This window comes from Podarcis filfolensis, assembly GCF_964270895.1.
Source record: "Podarcis filfolensis genome assembly, chromosome: 6".
NCBI classification, from domain to species: domain Eukaryota; kingdom Metazoa; phylum Chordata; class Lepidosauria; order Squamata; family Lacertidae; genus Podarcis; species Podarcis filfolensis.
In genome coordinates, this window is record NC_139609.1 from 928,759 (window position 1) to 951,398 (window position 22,640).

The following is a 22,640-nucleotide window of genomic DNA, read 5'->3' on the forward strand; positions in this document are numbered from 1 at the left end:
GGCTTGACAACCATATGTCAGGAGTGCTCTGATGGTGTTTCCTGCTTGGCAGGGGGTTGGACTCGATGGCTGTTATGTACTGAGTTGAATAGGATCCAAACTGCAGCAGTCTGATTGGTCCTAGAACAATAGGATTCAGAATGCAGCAGTCAGATTGGTCCTAGAACAATGCAGCAATATGATTGGTTGGCAGGAACCACCCAATCATGCTCCAGATAGAAGTGAATCCACAACCTGATTGGCTTACAGTAGAATTCCGGAATTAGCCAATCATGTGCAGCCCATTGTGTAAATAATGTATATAAAGCAGATACCTCGAGGGGACTTTCATTCATTCCTCCTCACCACTATGAGCTGAATAAAGAGCATGAAATCACTTTGCGACTCTGAGTATATTTCACTGGCGACGAAGGTGGGATCCCGCTGAGCTGACTGCCACACACAGCACCGCAGCACCGCCACCTGCCGCACCGCTGCCTCGCACCGTGTATCCAGGCTTCAGCTCCGGGACACAAGGAACTCAGAATGGCAACCGACAGCAGCTTCTCGCCGTTCAACCCAGCATCTGGAGACTGGGAAGCGTATGCCTCCCGTTTCACCTTCCTCCTAGAAGCCAAAGGGGTCACCGATGAAGAAGACGCCAAGAAGAGGGCGATATTCTTCAGCGTCTGCGGAGAGGAGACGTTTGAAATCGCCCGGGCTCTCCTTGCACCCGAAGACGTCGCTACTGTTCCATACAAAACAATAATGGAACAGCTGAAGGGGCACTTTTCGCCACAGCCCTCTGTGGTGGCTCGTCGAAATGCCTTCTATGCAAAGCGGCAAGCCCCTGGGGAAACCATAACTGGGTTTGTGACCTCTCTCCGCCAAGCTGCCCGGTTCTGCAACTTCTCAGAGCTGGAGAACATGCTTCGTGACCGCCTCGTCGGTGGCCTGAAGGATGAGAAGCTGCAACGACGCCTCTACGCTAAGAAGGACCTAACGTTCCAGGTCGCTCTGGAGGAGGCCCTGGCAACGGAAGCTGCCGAGAGGTCGACGCAAGAGGCACGGCCGAGCCAGCCGTCCCAACCGAGGGTCCACCACGAAGACCTCACCGACGACTCAGGATCCAACAGGGAGGAGGTGCACCGAGTACAGCAGCGCACTCAAGCAGCCCACATACCACAGCTGCCTCGACGAGAAGCAGGGAACTGCGCAAGCTGTGGAGACAGTCACGAGAGGAGGACCTGCCGTTTCCGCAACGCAGAGTGCAGGCAGTGCAGAAAATTGGGACACATCGCCCGGGTGTGTCGAGCTCGGCCCACCCGACGCCAGGCATCAGATGACCAATCCAAGAGCCCCAGGTCCCGGGGCCCAACACACCAAGGCAACTCGACGGAGCTCACAGACTTCCAGGTATACCAGTTGCCCCACCCCAACGTAGAGAAAATTTATGTAGAGGTACAGATAGAGGGGGCCCCATGCCGCATGGAGCTTGACACGGGTTCAACTCTATCCATAATCTCGGCAAGGACCTTAAGGAAACTGTGTCCTACTGGGGGTCCCAAACTCAGGCCGGCCCCATTCACCCTCCGGGACTTCCAGAAACGTAAGGTCCCCACAATGGGGGTGGGGACCTTCAGGGTGCAATACCGAGGGCGGACGCGGCAACTGGACTTGCTTGTGGTCAAGGGCCCCTACATTAGCTTACTGGGATTGGCATGGTTTGGACCACTGGGGCTAGCCGTCACCGGGGTGAACCACACGAGCTTACAAGTGGACGTGGACGCCATATGCAAGGAATTTCCGGGGGTTTTTGATGGGAAATTGGGACAGTATACGGGCCCCCCCATTGCTCTACAGCTTGACCCCGCAGTACGACCAGTCAGGCTCAAGGCCCGCCGGGTCCCGTTCGCCCTGAAACCCCGTATAGACGAGGAATTGGACCGACTCGTGGAGCAAGGCGTGCTGGAGCCGGTGCCTAATGCCCCCTGGGAAACCCCAATCGTCACACCCGTCAAGCCGAATGGTTCGGTCCGCATCTGCGCAGACTACAAATGTACCATAAACAAGGCCCTCACGGCCCATGCATACCCAGTGCCAGTGGTCAGCCATGTCCTTGCCACCCTGGCTGGGTCGAAAATTTTTGGCAAGCTGGACTTGGCCCAAGCATATCAACAACTGCCAGTAGATGAGGCCACAGCAGAGGCACAGACGATTGTGACGCACAGAGGAGCGTTCAGGGTAAAGCGGCTGCAATTCGGTGTCAGCGTGGCACCAGGCATATTCCAGAATCTAATGGACTCTCTCCTTAAAGGGATTCCTGGCGTAACCCCCTTCTTCGATGATGTGTTGATTGCCGGGCCCACACCAGAGGAGTTTGAGGACCGCCTCCGCACCGTTCTGCACCGTTTCCAGACGGCGGGTCTCAAGGTGAAGCGGGAAAAATGTCTACTAGGAGTGCCTCAGGTGGACTTTCTGGGATTTATGGTGGACGCAGAAGGGGTCCACCCGACTGGGGACAAGGTACGGGCCATTTGTGATGCCCCAGCGCCCAAGAACAAGACTGAACTTCAGGCCTTCTTGGGACTATTGAACTTTTACCATTCCTTCCTTCCCCACAAGGCGGCGGTAGCGGAGCCCCTACACAGACTCCTGGACAAGCGGGCCCCTTGGGTGTGGGGCCAGCGCCAGGAGGCCGCATTCCAGGCAGTCAAGGACTTGCTTGTCTCAAACTCGGTCTTGGCACACTTCGACGAGAGGCTGCCGGTGGTGCTAGCATGCGACGCCTCACCCTATGGCATTGGCGCTGTCCTGGGACACCAACTCCCGGATGGAAGAGAGGTACCGGTGGCATACTTTTCCCAGACACTCAACGCAACCGAGCGGAACTACTCGCAAATCGACAAGGAGGGTCTGGCAATCGTGAAGGGAGTAAAAAAATTCCATGATTTCTTGTACGGGCGGCCCTTCACCGTGGTGACTGACCACAAGCCCTTGCTTGGCTTGTTTGCCTCCGAAAAGCAGACCCCCCAAGTGCTGTCTCCTCGTGTCCTCAGGTGCTCAATTTTCCTTGCCAGCTACCAGTATGCACTGATTCACCGCCCTGGGAAGGCGATGGGCCATGCGGACGCCCTCAGCAGGCTACCACTACCGGAAACAGGCCCCGACCCAGCACCTGCACAAGAGGTTATGAGCCTGGAGCTGCTTCCCGACCGCCCCATTCAGGCACAAGAAGTTGCACACCATTCCAAGAAAGATAGGGTCATCTCCCGCGTCCTGGACTGGGTGTGGAGGGGATGGCCCAGCAGCAGCCCCGGGCCAGAATTCGCCGGCTACACAACCCGCAAACATGAACTGTCGGCCCACAAGGGGTGCCTGTTATGGGGAAGCAGGGTCGTTGTTCCCCAGCCCCTCCGCAAAAGGGTCCTCACAGCCCTACACGAGACACACCCAGGGGTAGTAAGAATGAAGGCCCTTGCCAGGAGTTATGTGTGGTGGCCAGGGATCGACGGAGAGATAGAGGCCTGGGTCAAACACTGCCAGGCCTGCCAAGAATCCCGCCCAGATCCCCCAAGGGCCCCAGTCCAGTCCTGGGAGTCCGCCCGAGCACCATGGTCACGCCTGCATGTGGACTTCGCTGGCCCCTTTCAGGGGAAAACATTCTTCATAGTGGTGGACTCCTACACCAAATGGCTGGAAGTCGCACTGGTACCGTCCACTTCTACGTCCGCAGCCATCCGGGTACTACGCAGGCTGTTTGCAACCCACGGGCTCCCTGACACTCTCGTCTCAGACAACGGGACTGCATTTACGTCAGGAGAATTCCAAACCTTCACAGCGCAGAACGCCATCCGCCACATCCGTTCGGCGCCATTCCACCCTGCCACCAATGGCCAAGCAGAACGCATGGTGCGGACCACCAAGGACACCCTTCGCCGCATGACGCAAGGGGATTGGGAGTACCGCCTTGCCACATTCCTCCTAGCACAACACAGCACCCCCAGCTCAACGACTGGCCGGAGCCCCGCTGAACTACTAATGGGTCGGCGCCTTGCAATCAGATTGGACCGCCTTCACCCCGATAGAGCTCAGGATGAGGTAGTGGTGGGGGAAGGCAGGAACCCCCGGACCTTCGAGGCCCAGGACCCAGTGTACGCAAAGAATTTTGGGGCAGGCCCAGCATGGGTACCCGCCACAGTCACCAGGGTCACTGGTCCCGTGTCGTACGAGGTGCTAACGGATGGGGGGCAATGCTGGCGCCGCCACTGCGACCAGATACGGCGACGATTCCCGGGAGAAAACCAGGAGGAGGAAAGGTCAGAGGAGTCCCAAGGGAACAGAGGGGCAGTGAGGCCCATAGAGCAGGAGGGGCCAGCAGGAGAGGCAGAATCAGTAAATACAGAGAGGACCCGCGAAGCCAAAAGGACACCGGAACCAGAACCACGACTGAGCGAGCCGGTTGCACCAGACCAGACAGGCCCATCACAGCCAGCATCCTTGGAACATGAGCCAGAACCTGAACCCCGGACCAGGGAACACCCCAGGCCGCAACGCACACGTAGGCCACCGGCGTACCTCGAGGACTATGAATGCGACCTCCCGGGCAGGACTGGAACTTAGAGGGGAGGGGTGTTATGTACTGAGTTGAATAGGATCCAAACTGCAGCAGTCTGATTGGTCCTAGAACAATAGGATTCAGAATGCAGCAGTCAGATTGGTCCTAGAACAATGCAGCAATATGATTGGTTGGCAGGAACCACCCAATCATGCTCCAGATAGAAGTGAATCCACAACCTGATTGGCTTACAGTAGAATTCCGGAATTAGCCAATCATGTGCAGCCCATTGTGTAAATAATGTATATAAAGCAGATACCTCGAGGGGACTTTCATTCATTCCTCCTCACCACTATGAGCTGAATAAAGAGCATGAAATCACTTTGCGACTCTGAGTATATTTCAATGGCCTTGTGGTCTCTTCCAACTCTATGATTCTATGATTCTATGATTCTACTTTCATCCATGGATCTGTTCGGGTTGAGATGTTAAAGCCGTATCTGGGGTGTATGTGGGGAGTTAGCGGAGGGCTAGGGCCTCTGGTGGGAGACACCTTGTGCTCCTTCTGCAACAGTTTGCCCACCTTGGATCCCCATTCTGCACGCAGCTCCTAGAAACTGTCTGCAGCCACAGCAGCCACACCCCAGAACGGCTCCATTGTCCCCATTGTCTCTGGAAGGAGGACAGCAAATCCCTCTTCATCTCGGATGATGAACTGCTTCTCCTACTAAACCTTTACTGCCACCTAGTGGCTGATTCTGTTATGTAAGCAGACATGTTCAGAATTGGGCTATTATTTTATCATTAAAAACTTTGTAATAAGATTAATAAACATTTTAGATTCAGACACATAATAATATTTTTGTTCCCTGGCTAACAATATTTGTCACATAGAAAATTCCTGGCAAACCACGACATCTACTGAAGGACATGCACAACCCAATTAGATGTTAGAGGCAAAGGAGACCATTTTCCAACTCTCTCTCCTTCTGTCTGTCTGTCTGTCTCTGTCCCTTTGGGTTGAGTAGTTACTACCCTGTTTCAAATATTCTCTTTCATGTCAAGTTTTAATTTATTAATTGATATCTCAACTTTATGTATAGAGTGCAGTCAATGAGGCTTACAACATGTAAGATACAAACACAGTAATGCATTAAAAAACAATCAGAAGGAATGATTATGGATGGACTCTATGGGGTTGCCTTTGAGTCTTCTGCTAGTGCAGAATGACACAGGCTAGCAAAGTTTTCCCAACAATTGAAATCAGGAGGGGGGATAAAAATCCTGGGGGTGAGTACTGAGGAGTGAGAGGGTAGGCTCTGGATTGGGAGGGAGCCTTCAGCAGAGAGCCCCCCCCCCGGCTCTCCTCCTTTGTGGGTAACGGTGGGCCTGCGCTCCAGGGGTGGGCATCCGAAACACCTCCCCTAGCACCCTTTCTCCAGCAATCCTTTTTGGCCCGGAAACTCTTAAAACATATTTTTAAGACAAGGATCAATATAGTTTGAGATTTTCTTTAACCTGCAGTTGTACAGAAAAACAACCCCCCCCCCATCCTAGTGCAGCACTGGGGCACTGAAAAAACCCAAATGGGAGGTGGAAACCATGGATATTTTCAGGAGTGCCATGGCCCTCAGAAGTGGTGAGAAGCTCAAAGATTTCAGAAGCTACTCAATGTTCTGCCTGATCACCCCATGAGGCTCAGCTGCATGAGGAGTCTGCTAGAGTTCAGAAGAGAACGTTTTTATGAGAAAACCAGCCAAGCTACTGCATAACCTACTTAGTTAACATTAATGGCTTCTCTATGACAGAGAGTGAGTGACAGATGTTCTTCAACAGCCCTGTACTCCCTCACCTATACTGCAGCCTCCATTGATTTCATTGGGGAGATGGCATGGGAACCTGCCTGTGGCAGAATAATCCACTGGGTAAATTGGCAGGAAACTGGACCCCTGGCCTGTGTGTGTGTGTGAAGAACTGAAGCCAGATGAAAACATGCTTGTTTGAGGCTGAGCTTCGTCCCACTGTCTGTTTGCAGTTACCTTGGACTTTCTCCTGACTCTGTCATCATCACGTTCATCTGGAGCAGCTGCCAATGTTTGCAGAGCAGCAGTGGTCCTTCCCCCGAGGAACAGAACATGCCAGATTGCCCTTACACAGCATTTCTAAAAAGGCGGAAAGCCCTCACTTTCCCAGGGCCTGCACTGGCAGCTACTTCTCTTTAGGCTGAATGCTTTGAAACTCAGTGAGCAGCACTGCTACTCCTGCCCATGCAAAATGTCGCTCCTTGTTTATATGCTTTGCATCTGCTGCAGTGCTCTCAATACCTCTGGGTCTTATTGTACCAGTCTTTCATCTCCCTTCCTCTGGAATCTGGCAGAACTCGGGCTCTGCAGCTGCAGCACAATGAGCCCACAACTGATGGGGGGGGCACGTTCTAGGGATCACACCTAGAGTCAAAACTGCATACACAGTAGTCAAAACACACACTGGGCTCAAGGGCACGTAGGCAGGCCAAAGTCTTTTTCCCCTGGATGCTTGTCCTCTGTTTAATTCTTTTGCCAGGCATGTAAAACTGAATGTGCACAAGTTAGATGTGCCTAAACTTATTGTATTCAACTGACGTGCCCCCATAACCACTCAGGCGACACTTTCACAGGACTTAATTCTTTGGTTCAGCTCCCAACATGGTACATGCTGTCATCCACCAGCAAATCTATCACAGAAAATAGAACAGGAAAGAATAAATGGGTCCAAGTCTGAGATCAAGAGAAAGCCCTGCGGCATTGAGCTTTGGTGAAACAGCAGCAAGAAGAGACAAGCCAAGAGCTTCCCTGCAGCAGGAAATCCCCACTTACTGACTCTTGCTGTCCCCCCAACCTCTCCAATATTGCAGGAGACTCTTGAGCTGAAATCCCCATCTATCCTGTCATTTCTTATGAAAAACTGCATTTTGATGTGTTTCCCGCAAACCAACTTCAATCTGAACTGAGAAAAAGAATGAGCTGGCTGTGTTTTAAGTCAGCAATGTGTACACAGACTTGGAGCCTTGGAAAAAGAAAAAACAGTAAGAGGCTCAGGACTGATTTGAATCCCTTTCTCTGCCCCTCAGAAACATGATGAGACCCCTGGGTGCTTTATGCTGAAGCTGAAGTATCAGCTGGAGAGACAAGGAGAGATGAATTCTCTTGATGGAAGCTGGTCAAACATATATGCTCGACTCAAAGCATTACACAGTCACCATTTGTTTTATTACAGATCTTGCACAATTGTACAAAAAGATTTTTAAAATTCCTTTTATAGAAGACTGCATGAATCAACATGGCTTTCTCAAAACCTATAGTAAATACCTGTGTATTACTTATAATAGATAAGCTGCCATCCTGTAAGCTAGAAAGATAAGGCTGCCTATTGCCCGGTCTGCTAACTATCAACACCTACCAGCTTTGGTCAAATGAGCAGCAATGCTTTTCCTTGTGCAGCCTTTGAGCTGTGTCTTGCGCATGTCTTGCAGCCATCTGAACATTAATGATTTGGGTAGAAACCCGGACCTGAGTTTGAGTTCTCCATCAAGTGGGAGCCACAACAGTAAGTTTCCTTCTCCACTAAAGTCCACCAGTTCACCCACTTAGGGTGGGGGCAGCTAGCTTTTCAGGCTCAGCACCAACCGTTTCTTCCCAGGCACTTCTGCCTTAGGGACCTGGGCTCCTGGACAGGCAACACGGACTACCAGGGACTCTCTAGCCTGGGAGGCTTGTCTGGGGCCAACCCATGAGACGTAAGAAAGGGGCGATGGACAGCAGGAATCCATTGCTCATTACTGCCTTCCTTAATCGTTTTTGGGGTGGGGATGGGGAGGCTTTTTCAGTCCAAGGGCTCTGTTCCCATCTGGGCAAACTTCCCACGGTGCGCAGGGCTGGGCAGAGACAAAAGTGGCTCCAGCAAGGACTAGAAAGGTTTCCTTTGATGCAGACGGCCAGTTGCTCCTCACACATTTCTTTCTTTCCTCCCTGCAGGAAGCAAGAGGCCATGTCAGGGTACCAGGACCCCTTCTACCCCACCCCCCAAAACACTCCAGGGGTGTGGCTGCGAAGAGGTCCAAGGGCCACACAGAGAGACCTGATGGGCCACATTTGGCCCTCACACTGGAGGTTCCCTTCCCTGGGTATGCAGGGCAGCGTGGGACTTTCTCTGTTTTCAGCAGTCTCTCCCTGCCAGCTTTTGGGCAAGACTAAAATGGCCTCAGGAGAATTATTCATGTCTCTCTATAGGATTAAGTTCCAGAGTATCTCAAGCTTGGAGATATTGAAATTGACCTTGATCTTAGGGATTGATCATGATGAGGTGATTAACCGCTGTGACTGAAAGGTTATGCAACATTTCTTATCAAAGGCTAAACGATTGGCTTTGTGCAATGAAGTGTCCCTCCAATGAGACTTGGCTCCCTTTTTATTTCTACTGAGCATAAACCAGATATGAGCTCATATCAAAGATGGCTTTTGCATGTTATTGTAGAAGCACACATTTAATATTCCAGCATTTGCCTGCTTCTACCCTATACTGTGTGAGGCAGCTATAAATTTATAGGGAAGCTTTTAATATTTGATGAATTATTGTACTTTAATATTTTGTTGGAAGCCGCCCAGAGTGGACGGGGTATATATTATTATTATTATTATTATTATTATTATTATTATTATTATTATTGATAATAATAATTTTGGGGCAACTGGACCACATGGGCAGAGTAAGGGCAAGTCAAGGCTGCAAGGGGGAGGCAAGTCCTGATTTCTCTTGCTTCTTCTACCACTCCCTAAACAGCAGGGCCTAAAATCTTCTAATCTAAAGGGTAATTCTGCGAGGCATGAACACTTCTGGCTTATATTGGAGCAGCAAGAAACTGAGCATGCTGTGGAAGCCTGCGCTGAGGAGGCAGGAGTAACCACGACATCTTGTTGCAATTTTGCAAATCACAACAGTAAAAAATAAAAATGGGTGTGGAAAGGACGGGGGTCGGGGTGACGAAGGGGCTTTGAAGGATGGCCACTATGTGCACAAGCAGCTGGAAAATGGGGTGCTGGGGTGGGAGTGGGAAACGGGGGTCCTGGAACTGCGGGAGGGGGAGACTGCCTGCTTTCCCCCAAGCCCTGGAGCGACGGTGACAAGCACCAAAAATGAGACATCTAGCCTGCAGTCAGGACAGAGCAGAAGCGGCTGCAGTATTAGCTTCTGCCATGAGTTGCGAAGAGAATCCGACAACTCTTCCTGGGTCCCAGATGAAGGCAAAGTATAGTTTGCTTGGATAAGGGACTTATCAATCAGGCATTTTAAATTGAGTGCACCTTACCAAGCTCAGTTTGTACCATATATTTAAGTAGGAATTCTCTGCCCGTCTTGCAGCCCAAGTGACCAAGTTGGTTGCACATCAGATATGAGTTCAGCATTTCTAAGCAGAACACCAAGGAAGGGGCAACCAATTATGGCACGCGCCCTCCAGGCGTTGCAGGACTCCAACTCCCATCATTCCCGACCGTTGGCCAAGCTGCCCGGAGCTGATGGGAGCATCCGGAGAGACCCCTCGGGGGTCAAAGCCTGCGGGGAGTCCCGACGTGGCGCGCGGAGTGCAGGGAGCCCGGCATGTCCGCTGCAGGAAGCTGCGCTTTGTGCAAACCCCGCGGCTCCTGCCGCGCGATTTGATGGATTTCTCCATTTATCAGACAGTCAGTACCCGGAGCGACCCAAGAAGGAGGGGCGGACGCCCAGAGGGCCGAGGGAGGCCGAGCCCCTGGCCGGAGGGGCGCGGCGGGGCGGGGCCGGCCTGCTCCAATGGGGCGGCGGCGGCGAGAGGCGTCTTTAGGGCGCGCGGCGGAGCCTCGCCTTCTCCGGCGGCGGCGGCGCGAGCGGCGAGCGGACCATGGCGTCGGGCGCCGCGCTGCGGAAGGTGCTGCTCAGCGACAGCCTGGACCCGTCGTGCCCGCGGCTGCTGCGCGAGGCCGGCGTCGGCGTGGCCGAGAAGCCCGGGCTCAGCCCCGAGGAGCTGCTGGCCGAGATCCGGGTGAGCCCCGCAGGGCGCGCGGCGGGGGGAGGTCCGAGGGCAGCCCCGGGAAGCAGAGCCCCCAGGCCCCGAGCAGCCCGGCGTGGCGGCGGCAGCCCGGAGCGTCTCCGGAGCTGGAAGGGGCAAGGCAGGGCGCCTGCTCGGAGGAAAGAAGGGCGACCAGGGGTGTGGAAAGAAGTTTATCACGTTAGCATCTCAGGGTTGCCCCTCCTTTTGCAGGACACGTCCTCCTTTTCATGGGTCTGTAAAATGAGAATCCTCCTAGTGATCCATAGTTAAAAGCAGAAGTCGCAAATGTGTCCTCTTTTTTGCTCTTCAAAATATGGCAAACCTGTATTGGAAGAAAGCAAGGTTCTGCAGTGACCCACATGATAACTCTGCAGATGGCTGGGTTTTTTAGTTCCTCTTCCAAGCCTGAGACAGGCAGCACCAGGCCCTAAGAATGCCTTGCTCCCTCATTAGCTGGGCAAGGCAGAACAAATGCTGGCAACCCCAGGAAATGGAAGAGTTGGCATTGATCCATCTCTTCTTCAACATTCCTGGTGTCACCTGCTTTCCTCCTGGCTGAGCTACTCAGGCACTTGCTACAACTCTCCAGTCCGCACCAGCTCACTCAGACACGGGAGAAGAGACCTTTAGAATGGGGAAAGCGATGGAAAGAGGAGAAAACTTCAATAGGGAACGGGACAAATACAGACTACACTTAAAAGAGCTCTTTGGCAAGCTTTTAGTAACTCTTGCAACATTACAAAGACTTTGGATATTTTGGAGGACCATAATGTGGAAAAAGTATAATGTGCAGTTGATTTAGATATACAGTGGTACCTCGGGTTACATACGCTTCAGGTTACAGACTCCGCTAACCCAGAAATAGTACCTCGGGTTAAGAACTTTGCTTCAGGATGAGAACAGAAATCGTGCTCTGGCAGTGTGGCAGCAGCAGGAGGCCCCATTAGCTAAAGTGGTGCTTCAGGTTTAGAACAGTTTCAGGTTAAGAACGGACCTCCAGAACGAATTATGTTCTTAACGCGAGGTACCACTGTACAGTCATACCTCATGTTGTGTCCAGGTTACGTGTTTTCGTGTTGCGTCCCACGACAACCTGGAAGTACAGAAATGGGTTACTTCCAGGTTTTGCTGCTTGCTTATGCACAGAAGTGCTAAATGGTGCCGTGCATGTGCGCAGATGGTGGCGCTTCGGCTTGCGTCAGTTCCATGTTATGGGCAGGCCTCCAGAACGGATCCCATCCATAACATGAGGTTCAACTGTATAAAGGATCCATGGAGGGGAGGAGGGGAGTCCTAAGATTTGGAAGAATCTTGTTTTATTTTAAAATTTAAATGTGGTAAATGTGAGTTTATTTTGTAAAATCAATAAAAATGATTTCAAAAAAAGAAAAGAAAAAGCAGAGACATTTTGATATCGAACAGTTAAAACTTGGTGTGTGAAGTTTTTGACATCATGGATAAAATACAAAACAACTCTAAAGTAAAAATTGTAATTGTTCGGGTAGTTTATCCAAGCACATGCACACAACTCTTCAGACATGCTGAAATTAGGATGCTTGCATTTTTCATTGCCTTCATTTTCTTTTCCTGTTTTGAAACCAGATCTCAACCAATTTAGAGCAAGTGAAAGTATGCAGGGGGGACTCATTCAGGAAGCCCCCTTCCTTGGGGAGCTCACCTTCATTTCCGTGGGACTGGAGGAGAACATCACATAGGGTTGCATCCTTTGTTCCTTATATTTCACTGTTGCCCTACCACAGATGTTAGGGAAGGGCAAAAGTGTTTTCAGGTTGATCGCTTCTCTGCCTTTTCCTCTTTCATGCTCCTTAGCTTTATTTATAGACAATCTCCCATTCCCATTTCTCACAGGGAGGGGCTTTGTGGGAGAACCACTGGAAAATATTCCACCATGGAAAACTGCTGTTTTGTTAAAATGTGGTTGGCTGGTGCTGAAGAAATGCTGCCTCTCCCAGTTTTTTGTGCTTGTTTAGAACAGCCGAAGGTGCAGAATATCTGCTTGGTTTAGCCTCAGTTCTTGTGGAACGGGAATGAAACTTGCCTCCACCTGTCTGATTTTACAGCACACCTCAGAATTTGAAAGACTAATAGCAGAGAATTTGATTAACTTTCCTCTTGATGTGTCAGCGTTCAGCACTCTCTGCCTTGAACCACATTGGCTGAAAACACCTTCCTCATCCCTATTCCAGCTTTTTCTGGTGAGGAGGGTGACAATGTTCTTCTTTGCAACATAAATTGCAAAAGCCGAACAACAGTGCATTTGTACATGTGTGTGTCTGTGCACACTGTCTATACTCCATGCCACTGAAAGCCATCCCAGCTAAATGGCGAGATTCTGCCCTTGTGGAATGGGCAGCCTTATGTGGCACTATTGTGTCCATCCTTTGTGGCTGAAAGTAGCTCCCAGATGGTCTTGTGAATGAACTTGACGATCTGTCAAGGGGCCCAAGGGAGGAGGCTTTTTCCTTGGGTTCAGAGGGTTAAAGCCTCTCAAAATCAAAGCCAGCACCCTGAATTGTTTGAGCCAGGCTGAGGGCACAGACCCTGGTTCAATGGACTCTTGGCTGAGCCCTGTGGATAGGCAGCCAGTTGCTGAAGTATCTGGGCAGCCATCAGAGGCCAGCCATCCCATGCAGCCTGTGTGACAGTCATTGCAGTGCACCTGGAATTTGCATTTTGGGTTTCTCTGGCCATATTTTGGCTGCACTTTTGACTTTCTGCCTTAGCTCGGCTGCATTTGGGGACAGATGCTGGGGTACCCGCTTGGCATGGAGCCCTCAAAGCCAGGCCTCCCCTGTTCATGGTAGAACAGCTTCTTCCCCCAGGTCTACTGCAGGAGAGAGATCCCAGAACTGGAAGCAGGTGGCCTGCTACTGTTACCTAAAGGTGGGACTTCTTTGGGAGATTTTGTGCCCATGGTGCCATAGTGCCCAACTTGACTTTTGCTGACTCTTTGCTCATAGCGCAACCCTGGTAACACTTCTGTGCATCTCTTAAGGGGCTGTGTGGCTGGAGACTGAGCTGAGGAACTGCTGGCATATTATATCCACAGATGTACCTATCAAGAGCCATTATTTACCTCAGTTCTGCACCTAGCGTGGTCTAATCCTGCCTCCCTTGGCCTTCAGACATTTCAGAGTCAAACCCCCAGATAATAGTTCCACCCTAGTAGCTACGTTTGCATAAATTAAAGCATGGCATTCAAATTTCTGAATTTGCATACCGTAATACGTCATTCATGCACCTTAGAGAATTTGGCTATTGGTGCAAAATATTTGTTGCCTTGGCCAATGGTTTCAATTTTTTAAGCCCTGTTCCTCCGCTAGCCTCTCTGCTGGCTTCCGGTTCTCTAGGCAGCCCTTTGCTCACTCCTGCTGTGATTTCTTTAGGACTGCGATGGGCTCATTGTGCGATCTGCCACCAAAGTGACTTCAGAGGTCATCAATGCTGCTGAGAAGCTGCAGGTCATTGGTAGAGCCGGGACTGGCGTGGACAATGTGGATGTTGATGCCGCTACGAGGAAAGGAATCCTGGTCATGAAGTAAGCCGCTTCTCACATGGGCGCAGGGGGTGCCACAAGATCAGAGGAAGCCTGGCAGGAAGGGTGTCCAAAGAAGGTGGAGGCCAACAACCTATTAGTTCAAGACCCCCCAAGGTATCCCCCCCACATAGTCACACACGCACAACGTAGTTCATAGAATCGTAAATTTGTAGGGTTCGAAGGGTCATCTAGTCCAACTCTCTGCAATGCGGGAATCTCACGAAGCAGCCTGTGACGCTCCAAGGAAGGGGAGTCTCCGCCTCCCGAGGGAGTCTGTTCCACTGTTGAACTAATAATAATAATACTTATACCTCACCCCTATGACTGGGTTGCCCCAGCTAGTCTAGATAGCTTCCATCATCATATAAAAATCACAGTGAAACGTCAAACATTAAAAACTTCCCAATACAGGGCTGCCTTCAGATGCCTTCGGAAAGTCATATAATTGTTCATCTCTGACATCTGATAGAAGGGTGCTCCACAGAGCAGGGACCCCTACCAAGGAGTACCAGAAAACAAGCTTTTTTAATCTTCCATGTGACAGCCCTTTAGATATTTGGAGACGGCTATCCTGTGTCCTCTTAGTCTCCTCCAGGCTAAACAGACCCACCTCCCTCAAGCGTTCTTCATATGGCTTGGTTTCCAGTCCCTTGATCATCTTGGTTGCCCTCTTCTGCAAACATTCCAGCTTGTTTTGGAGCTGGGCTCTCTGCCAAAACATTCAGTCCCAGGGACAGGGATTTTCCCCTGTGGTTGAGCTGTGCTCCCTAGTGCCATGTAACTTTGAGTGATCCTTGGAATGGCAAGGGGGGGGGAGGGCAAGCTGTACTTGTCTCCCTTAACCACAGTTAACACTAATCATATTTCTCAGTTCAGCTATATTGGGTAATTGCAATTTACTGAAAATTAAAGCAACAGCTTCTTCCTCCTAACTGCACCACAGGAGGAGAGGGAGCAAAGTATTATTCTGCCTGTGAGGAATATTTCAGGTGATAACACATCATGCTCATTAGGGGGATTTAGATGCATTGCTAGCTTTGCCCAAATTTGTACAAACAGAACTTGGGAGGAAAGTTGTCTCATGTGTCCACAGGGAGTGGGGTGTGTGTGCTCAGACACGGAGCTTTTGAGCACTGACCTGTGCCTTGGTGGGCAGGTGTGGGTGAGCCCTAAAGCTCTACACAAGAGGGATGCCAGGGAGTATTTGCTGTCTCTGAAGAACAACAGGCACAGAGTTCACAGCTCTCATTGTGGAAGAGTTGGGGGGCCTTGGAGCTTTTTGCCAGGGGCTCCATCCAACTTCCTCTGCTTTTGTTTTGCTCCTCAGCACACCGACTGGCAACAGCCTCAGTGCGGCCGAGCTGACGTGTGGCATGGTCATGAGCCTGGCAAGGTAGGTGATGGGGCTCTGGGAAGAGAACAAGGCCTTCCAGAAGCACCGGCTGCACCGCACTGCATCTCTTTGGGCTTGAGAAGAACCTGTAGCTCTCCCCAACGACATGTTTCACATGGAGCTGCACACTATCTGTGCAGACATACTCCATAGAACTAGGGCAGCCCCCTTCTTGTCACAGAAAAGCAGCTTTGGAGGGGTGCCTCACCCTTCCCTCCTGTTATTTTTCTGCTGAAACCCATCTCTTCAAGCTACACGTTCCCATGCAGAAAAGGGCCCTCGCATACACATCTGAAACCCTGTTTGGGAAAGGGGATGTTTTTGGGAGGTGCATTCTAGAAGAATAGGGAAAGGGTGAAGCCATTCCCTGCCACTGTTCTACTCCAAATGTCTTCCTCCTGCAGTTCCTTTGCCTCATAAGAAGTAGCTGTTAGGTTTTGTTACACAAACACAAACACACTTGTGAAAATTTCCATAGCTGTGTCTCTTTTGGACACAGGCCATTCCTACCTTCGGGAAAATGAGCTTCCCCCACAACCAAAACAATCTTAAATCTTCCGCACCAACATGTCCAAGAGAAGAAGACATGCAGATGGCTCCTCTGCTGTGGCTTGCACCCTTGTTGGAACCTGCTAAACTGGAGTCTTTCATTTCAGGCAAATCCCACAAGCTGCAGCTTCAATGAAGGAAGGGAAATGGGATCGAAAGAAGGTAGGAGGCTGGGTTGGGGTCTCCATCTCCCGCTGCGCTGCTGGGGCGCAGGAAGGACGCTGCGCAGGCAAGGCCTGCCATCTTCTCACACGGAGGTGTGCTTTTTGCCTTAGTTCATGGGGATGGAGCTTCAGGGGAAGACACTGGGCATTCTTGGCCTAGGCAGGATCGGACGAGAAGTGGCCGTTCGGATGCAGTCCTTTGGCATGAAGGTAAGAATGCCCTTACAGAGGGGGACCACTTGTGGTCTGGAGGAGGCAGATCCTGCGGCCCTGATCCGTTGCCTTCTCAAGAGGCCCTGTGCCTCTCTTCCATGCTGGGGGTGTTGAGATGGGGTGGGGAATCTCAGTGACCTTAAAGAGCTCTCGGTCTCTCTCCGCCTTGGCCTTCAGACCATAGGCTATGACCCCATCATCACTCCCGAGGAATCTGCTGCTTTTGGAGTTGAGCAGCTGCCTTTGGAACAAGTCTGGCCGCTGTGTGATTTCATCACCGTCCACACCCCTCTGCTGCCTTCCACCACAGGTAAGGGGTGCTCCTGGGGACTGCCAGAGGTGATCCTGCAGGGTCCTGGGCTGCTTGTGTGCCTGCAGAGTGCTCCACTGGGAAGCTGCCTGGTTCTACCACGAATGGGGCAGCAGGGCTGTGTGTGGGGACTGAGGAGCCCCCACAACTGGCTTGGGCGTGGGAAGTTGGCTGAAGCAGCAGAGGCAGCCCAGCCTTCGCACGGGGGGAGTGCAGAAGGTGGATCATGGATGTGAGGGAGGAAGGGTGCTGCCAGAAAGAAAAGCCCGCGGATCGCCTCAAGCGGGAGACATACAGCTGGTACAGAAAGGCAGCAGGGGAAAGCTGTATTGTTGCTGCCATAATAATAACGATGTTTGCCTGATGGCTTGTTTTTCATAATTCTGTTTCTGTTACTCATGCAGAGGAGCAAAGAGTTAATATGCAGGAAAGCGTCAGAAACTTCTCCTGGCACTCTATGCATTTTTCAAATTTTTCAACTTTAGGATAAGAAAACTGCTTCCTTCATTAAGAAACTGAAAGCTTGATTTCCAGGGTGGCACCCATCTACATTTGGGGGTGTGGTAATCATAGACGTGCAGCCCCAAAGCCCCCCAGGGGATGGTGGGCCCGCTTTGCCGCCCCCCTCCTCAGGAAAGCCGGCTGCGGCTGGAGTGGCGTGGGAGCTGCTGCCACCTGTGTTTTGACGGCTGCCTCCTTTCCAGGGCTCCTGAATGACGCCACCTTTGCTCGGTGCCGGCGTGGGGTCCAGGTGATCAATTGTGCCCGAGGAGGCATTGTGGATGAGGGTGCCCTTTTGCGGGCCCTGCAGTCTGGCCAGTGTGGGGGAGCAGCCCTAGATGTCTTCACGGAGGTGAGGTGCTTGGGCATTGGATTTCATTCCCTGGCTTTCCTTGGGGTGCCACCAGGATCTCTTTCAATGCCTCAGGCTGCACACGAGCCCTTCTTGCTTTTGTGTGGTTGTTGGAATGCCAGCATGTGGCAAGAGGGTCTCATCCAGTGCCTTGCCTTGGAGCAGGCAGCCCTTCTGCTCCCCTGGCACAGATCAGCCGCACCCAAGAGGCTCGTGGAGGAAACGCTGCTGGTGAGGGAAGCCTTTGGGGTGAGGGCCTGAGCCTTGCCAGGACTTTGCTGAGTGTGGAAGCATGAAAGGGCTCCAGGACTCCTCCCCTGGTTTCCAGAGAAGGTGGCTATCTTTGCAGCCTTGGGCTTGAGGGTGTGAGAGCGTGGCTGCTGGATCAGGCCTGGGGCTCATCTTGGCCAGCATCCTGTTCTCACAGGGGCCAACCATATGACTGTGGGAAGCCAGCCAGCAGAACAGGAGCGCAAGAGCCCTCTCCGCCCCCGTGGTTGCCAGCCGTTGGCCTTCAGAAGCATGGCTGCCTCGTGGCTGGTAGCCCTTGAGAGCTACTCTCCTCCAGGAATTTGCCTCGTCCTCTTCCAAAATCCTCCATGTTGGGGGCCACCACTGTCTCCTGTGGGAGCGATTGCTGTAGTTTAACTCTGCGCTGTGTGAAGGACTTCCTTTTGTCTGTCCTGAATCTCCCAACATTCCCCTTCACTGGCCGCCCGCGAGAGATCAGCTCGGACAAGGAAGCCGTACAAAATGCTTTGTGACTAGAAGGCAGGCCTTAGCAACCGACTCGGCTCTTCTTCTTCCCCCTCCAGGAGCCACCCACGGACAAGGCCTTGGTAAACCACCCCAATGTCATCTGCTGCCCCCACTTGGGTGCCAGCACCAGAGAAGCTCAGAGTCGCTGTGGCAGGGAGATTGCAGTGCAAATAGTGGACTGGGCCCAGGGCAGGGCACTGGTTGGCGCCGTGAGTCCTTCTCTTCAGTTGTTCTTCTTGTTTTTCAATTTATAAAATTAATCTTAATATTGGTTTTTAGTTTAAATCTGTGGTTTATTTTGGGTTTATTTTTGTTCTTTTTTTGTTTTGTTTTGTTTTCTAAAATTTGAGCTTTTTAGCAATTTAAGATGCAGAATAGCTGTTCTGCAAAGCATGAGCATGTTGGTTTTCTCAACGCTTATTTAAAGACAAGCTTGTTAGATAAAGCAAAATATTCTGCCGTGCAACTCGGCAGACTTGCAAAGTGTCACGTGGCAGTCTGGCTCAACTTCTTTGCAAAGCAAGTGTCACGCTTTGATCCAGCAAGCTCAGCATTTGCACTCTTCAACTGCCAATATCACTGTTTAGCAAATGATAGCAACAGTAGAACTGAGCCCAGGCAAGGTCTTTGGATGGATGCCTGGGTAGGTTTGCAGGAAGGCAGAAGGAGAAGCACTGCCCTTCATTAAAAGTGTTGTCATTGGGGCTTGGATCCCTGGTAGTACAAGCAGGAGAAATGGAGCAGAGGTTTTTTCTTTCCCTCAGGTCAATGGCCAAGCTCTCCACAGTGCATACGCACCTCATACCAAACCATGGATTGCCCTGGCCAGGGCCCTGGGGACTGTGCTGCAGGCACTGAGCCACCCAGTGAATGGAGGCGTTCAGGTTGTCACTCACGGTGAGAGGAGAGATCCAGGAGCAGCACTGGGCTGGAGATCCTGTCGGGTTTTATTTTTTAAATGCCTAAGTCTATTTACCCCTCTGCTTTTGCTCTCTCACCTCTCCTTAGTGCAGAGTTCTGTGTTCTTGTGCTTTAAAACCCCTTCTTCATCCTGTGTGAAAAACAGTTGAATTTTGCAACCCATATCAATGAGTTTTTGCCACTCATGAACCATTTACTTTTAAGGCAATTGCTGCAACCATGATGAGTGCAAGCTTGTTTTTCTATATGTAGGAACATCCAAGGTTCTCAGGGAGCTGAATCCTGTATCGGGTCCTCCTTTACATGCTGGTGCAGAAGACACAGAGCCCTGCTTATTTAGCTACCACAAGGCTGGGGAAACCTCGCTGTGGTTGGACTCCCAACTCCACACCAATGCGGCCCATGGCCAGCACGGGTCCTGGGAGCTGTAGGCCCAGCCTCGGGGGGGGGGGCGCGGCTCAGGCCCCCCCCCCCCATGCTCTATCAGTTGTTCTGCAGCCCTCTTGAAAGCTTCTCCTTTGTCTCCTCCTCTGGCCTTTCTGCCTCCTCGCCATGCTGCTTCATCCTCCTGCAACTTGCCTATCTGCCCAGCGCTCTGCCCTGCTGCCTTGGGTGTGTGCTTGCTCTTCTCCCTCCTCCCTGCTCTTCTGCCAAGTCCACAAGGTCTTGGTGGGGAGAGGCCTGCCCCTAACTGCCTGCATCCCCCTCTGCTCTTGCTGCTAAGGAAACATGAGCCGCTAACCGGTAGCAGTCTGTCATGGGTGGTACTAATGAACACACAGAAGAGATGAGAATGTGCTCCGTTGCTGCAGTGTTGCAGTTGGGGAGAAGCAATGGGATCTTGATGTGTTGCTGCAGCTGCAGTGAGGCTTGTGGGCTTGTTTATCGGTCCTGATGCTGTCCCTTTAACAGCAGCCTGATGGCTGAGCAAGTGAACCTTTCCCACTGCTATTTAAGGTGCCAGTATGGGGCCTGTGTAAAGGGAAAGGGGTGGGGGGCTGTTAGCCCACCCGGCGGCTTTTGTCTCGTGATTCCCACTGGAGGGGAGCTAGTGAGAGGCTTGCACACGAGGAGGCAGCAGCCCCAGTGTTGCTTTTCACAGATACCGCCAAGAAGCAAGTCAGGCCCCAGGGTCCTGCTGATTGGGGTGTCTGGTTCTGGCATAGCCCTTGATCAGATGGTCCGGTCTCTTCATTGACTCGCCTTCTGGTTGCAGGGTGAGGACAGGACAGGAAACACGCAGGACACTTTTTAAATTAATTGACCATGCCTGTCACACTCACTAGGCGCAACCTTGCAGAAGGCGGGCAGCTACCTGAGCCCTGCTGTGGCCATCGGCCTCCTTAAGGAAACTGTGCAGAAGGACGCAAACCTTGTCAATGGGCTTCTCCTGGCACAGGAATCTGGGCTGAAGGTACGTCTGGTGCCCTCCGCTGACAGGTCCCTAGGGTGGCTCCTTGGGGAGCCTCGACGTAGCAGTGGGGTCTTTGAGCCTTTCCTTTGGTCTGCTCAGGAGAGGGTGGCGTCTCCCCCCCACCAAGACATGGTTTTTATCTTTGCAGCTGCAAAACAGTCAGAAACTCAACTGGTGCAGCTTCCTCAGCACAGATATGTGGCTCAGTTTCACATACTGAATTTCTGCCCATTGAGCAGATTTTACACTTGCCCTCTCAGCAGGGGCCTTGCTGTTCCCTGCCTCTCTCTCTTGCGCCATGATGGGCAAGAGTTGAGCTCGCCTCGAGTTCCCCAAAGAGGGAATCTGGAAGCAGATCTCCTCTGCAATGAACAGGCTCTGCATCTCTTTTGCCATTTCCCCCCTGCAGATCACCACAACCCACAGTGGCAGAGCCCTGGGTAGTGACGAGGCCCTGCTGCAACTTTCTGCACAAGAGTCACCCTATGTGTTAGTTGGGTCTGTGGAAGGCAGCACTCCTGTCCTGCATGAACTCAGCGGAGCCGTCTTCAAACAGCATGTTCCCCTCTCCGGCACTCTGCTGTTCTACAGAGCCAAGACCTCTGATGCCAGCCTGTTGCCAACCGTCCTTGGTAAGGAGAGGCCTCCTCTTCCCTTTCAGAGCTCCCTAATCTAACAATTGGCACGGGGAAACCCTTGTCTCTTGACAGTGCATCCTTCACTCTCCGGGGCCGTGTAACAGAAGAGGGCTTTGCTGGGACAGAGCTTGTCAGGCCTGGAATTGCTCCTCTCCTGCCAGCCACCCTGCCCAGGGGCTGCTGTTCCAACCCTGTGCGCCCCAAAGACGAGAAGGACATGTGCCAATGCTTGAGGGTTCTAACACCCCACAGATGAGGAAGGATTGGGGTGAAAAGGAGGAGGAATGGATCCTGGGTGGGATGAGCAGGAAATGGGAAACCTCTGGGGATGGTTGGGTGAAGACACCAACAAGGAAAACCTCAAGGGTGGGGAACAGATGCAGGGAAGGGCAGGTGCAGAGAGCAGCTGTAGACAGGTAAGGGAAGAAATGGTCTCTCTTTCCCAGGGAGAGGTTTGTGCTGCCCTCAGGCTTCCTCGGGAAGATGGCCACACCTGGGCACTCCTTAACGGGAGCAAAACTTCTCTTACCCAGCATACGGCCATGACTGTGTCCCATTATCTGCAGCCCCAATGTTTTGTTAGATCTTATTCCTCCCCCAATAGAAGCCATTTTAGCCAAACAGAGCAGTCTGATCTCACGATATTTGTCTCCTAGGATGCATGGACTCAATGTTGTTTTGTTTGCAGGACTGCTGGGGAAGGCAGAGCTGTTGTCATACCACCGTTCCGGCACCGTGGCTGGGCAGGCATGGAACGTCCTGGGTGTGTCTTCTGCCCTACAAAACCTCCAGGAGCTGAAGCGACACGTGACAGAAGCTGTTCAGGTTGCCCTTTAAGCTGTGGTTCAAAACCTGGCAGGGCCAGCAAGTTTCCTTAATTAAAAGTTGCACATTCCAATAAAAAGAACTTGCAAAAACTGCTGTCCACTGCATCCTTGAGCTATAAGAGCTGAGGGGTAACATTTTTGATATCGGTCTGTCTTGAGAGACAGTGGAGTGCACCTCCAGGGGTGAAATCAAACCGCTGCATTAGCAGCCCTGAAGTGACCTCTCCAGAGCACAGGCCTGGGCAATGTGTGTGAAGGTCCTGGACTACCCAGGTGAGAAGACCCCTCTTTCGGCCTCGCTGAGGGGGTCCAAAGGAAAGCAGAGCACTGAGGCAGGCTGCAGAAGAGCTACCGCCTGTGGTTGGCATATTTTTTATCACAGGGATTTATCATAGAATCATAGAGTTGGAAGGGACCCTGAGGGTCATCCAGTCCAACCCCC

General features: G+C 51.9%; 1 protein-coding gene across 1 annotated transcript; it reads left to right on the forward strand.

Moving 5' to 3' along the window:
- The first annotated feature begins 10,357 nt into the window (after positions 1-10,357).
- PHGDH (phosphoglycerate dehydrogenase) lies at positions 10,358-22,288 on the forward strand. The gene is made up of 12 exons (XM_083621416.1): positions 10,358-10,589; positions 14,006-14,157; positions 15,485-15,550; positions 16,207-16,261; positions 16,375-16,473; positions 16,654-16,786; positions 17,491-17,639; positions 18,455-18,607; positions 19,163-19,295; positions 20,606-20,733; positions 21,143-21,365; positions 22,060-22,288. The coding sequence occupies exons 1-12, from the start codon at positions 10,449-10,451 to the stop codon at positions 22,206-22,208; spliced, it is 1,581 nt and encodes a 526-aa protein (XP_083477542.1). The 5' UTR covers positions 10,358-10,448; the 3' UTR covers positions 22,209-22,288.
- The last annotated feature ends 352 nt before the right edge of the window (positions 22,289-22,640 follow it).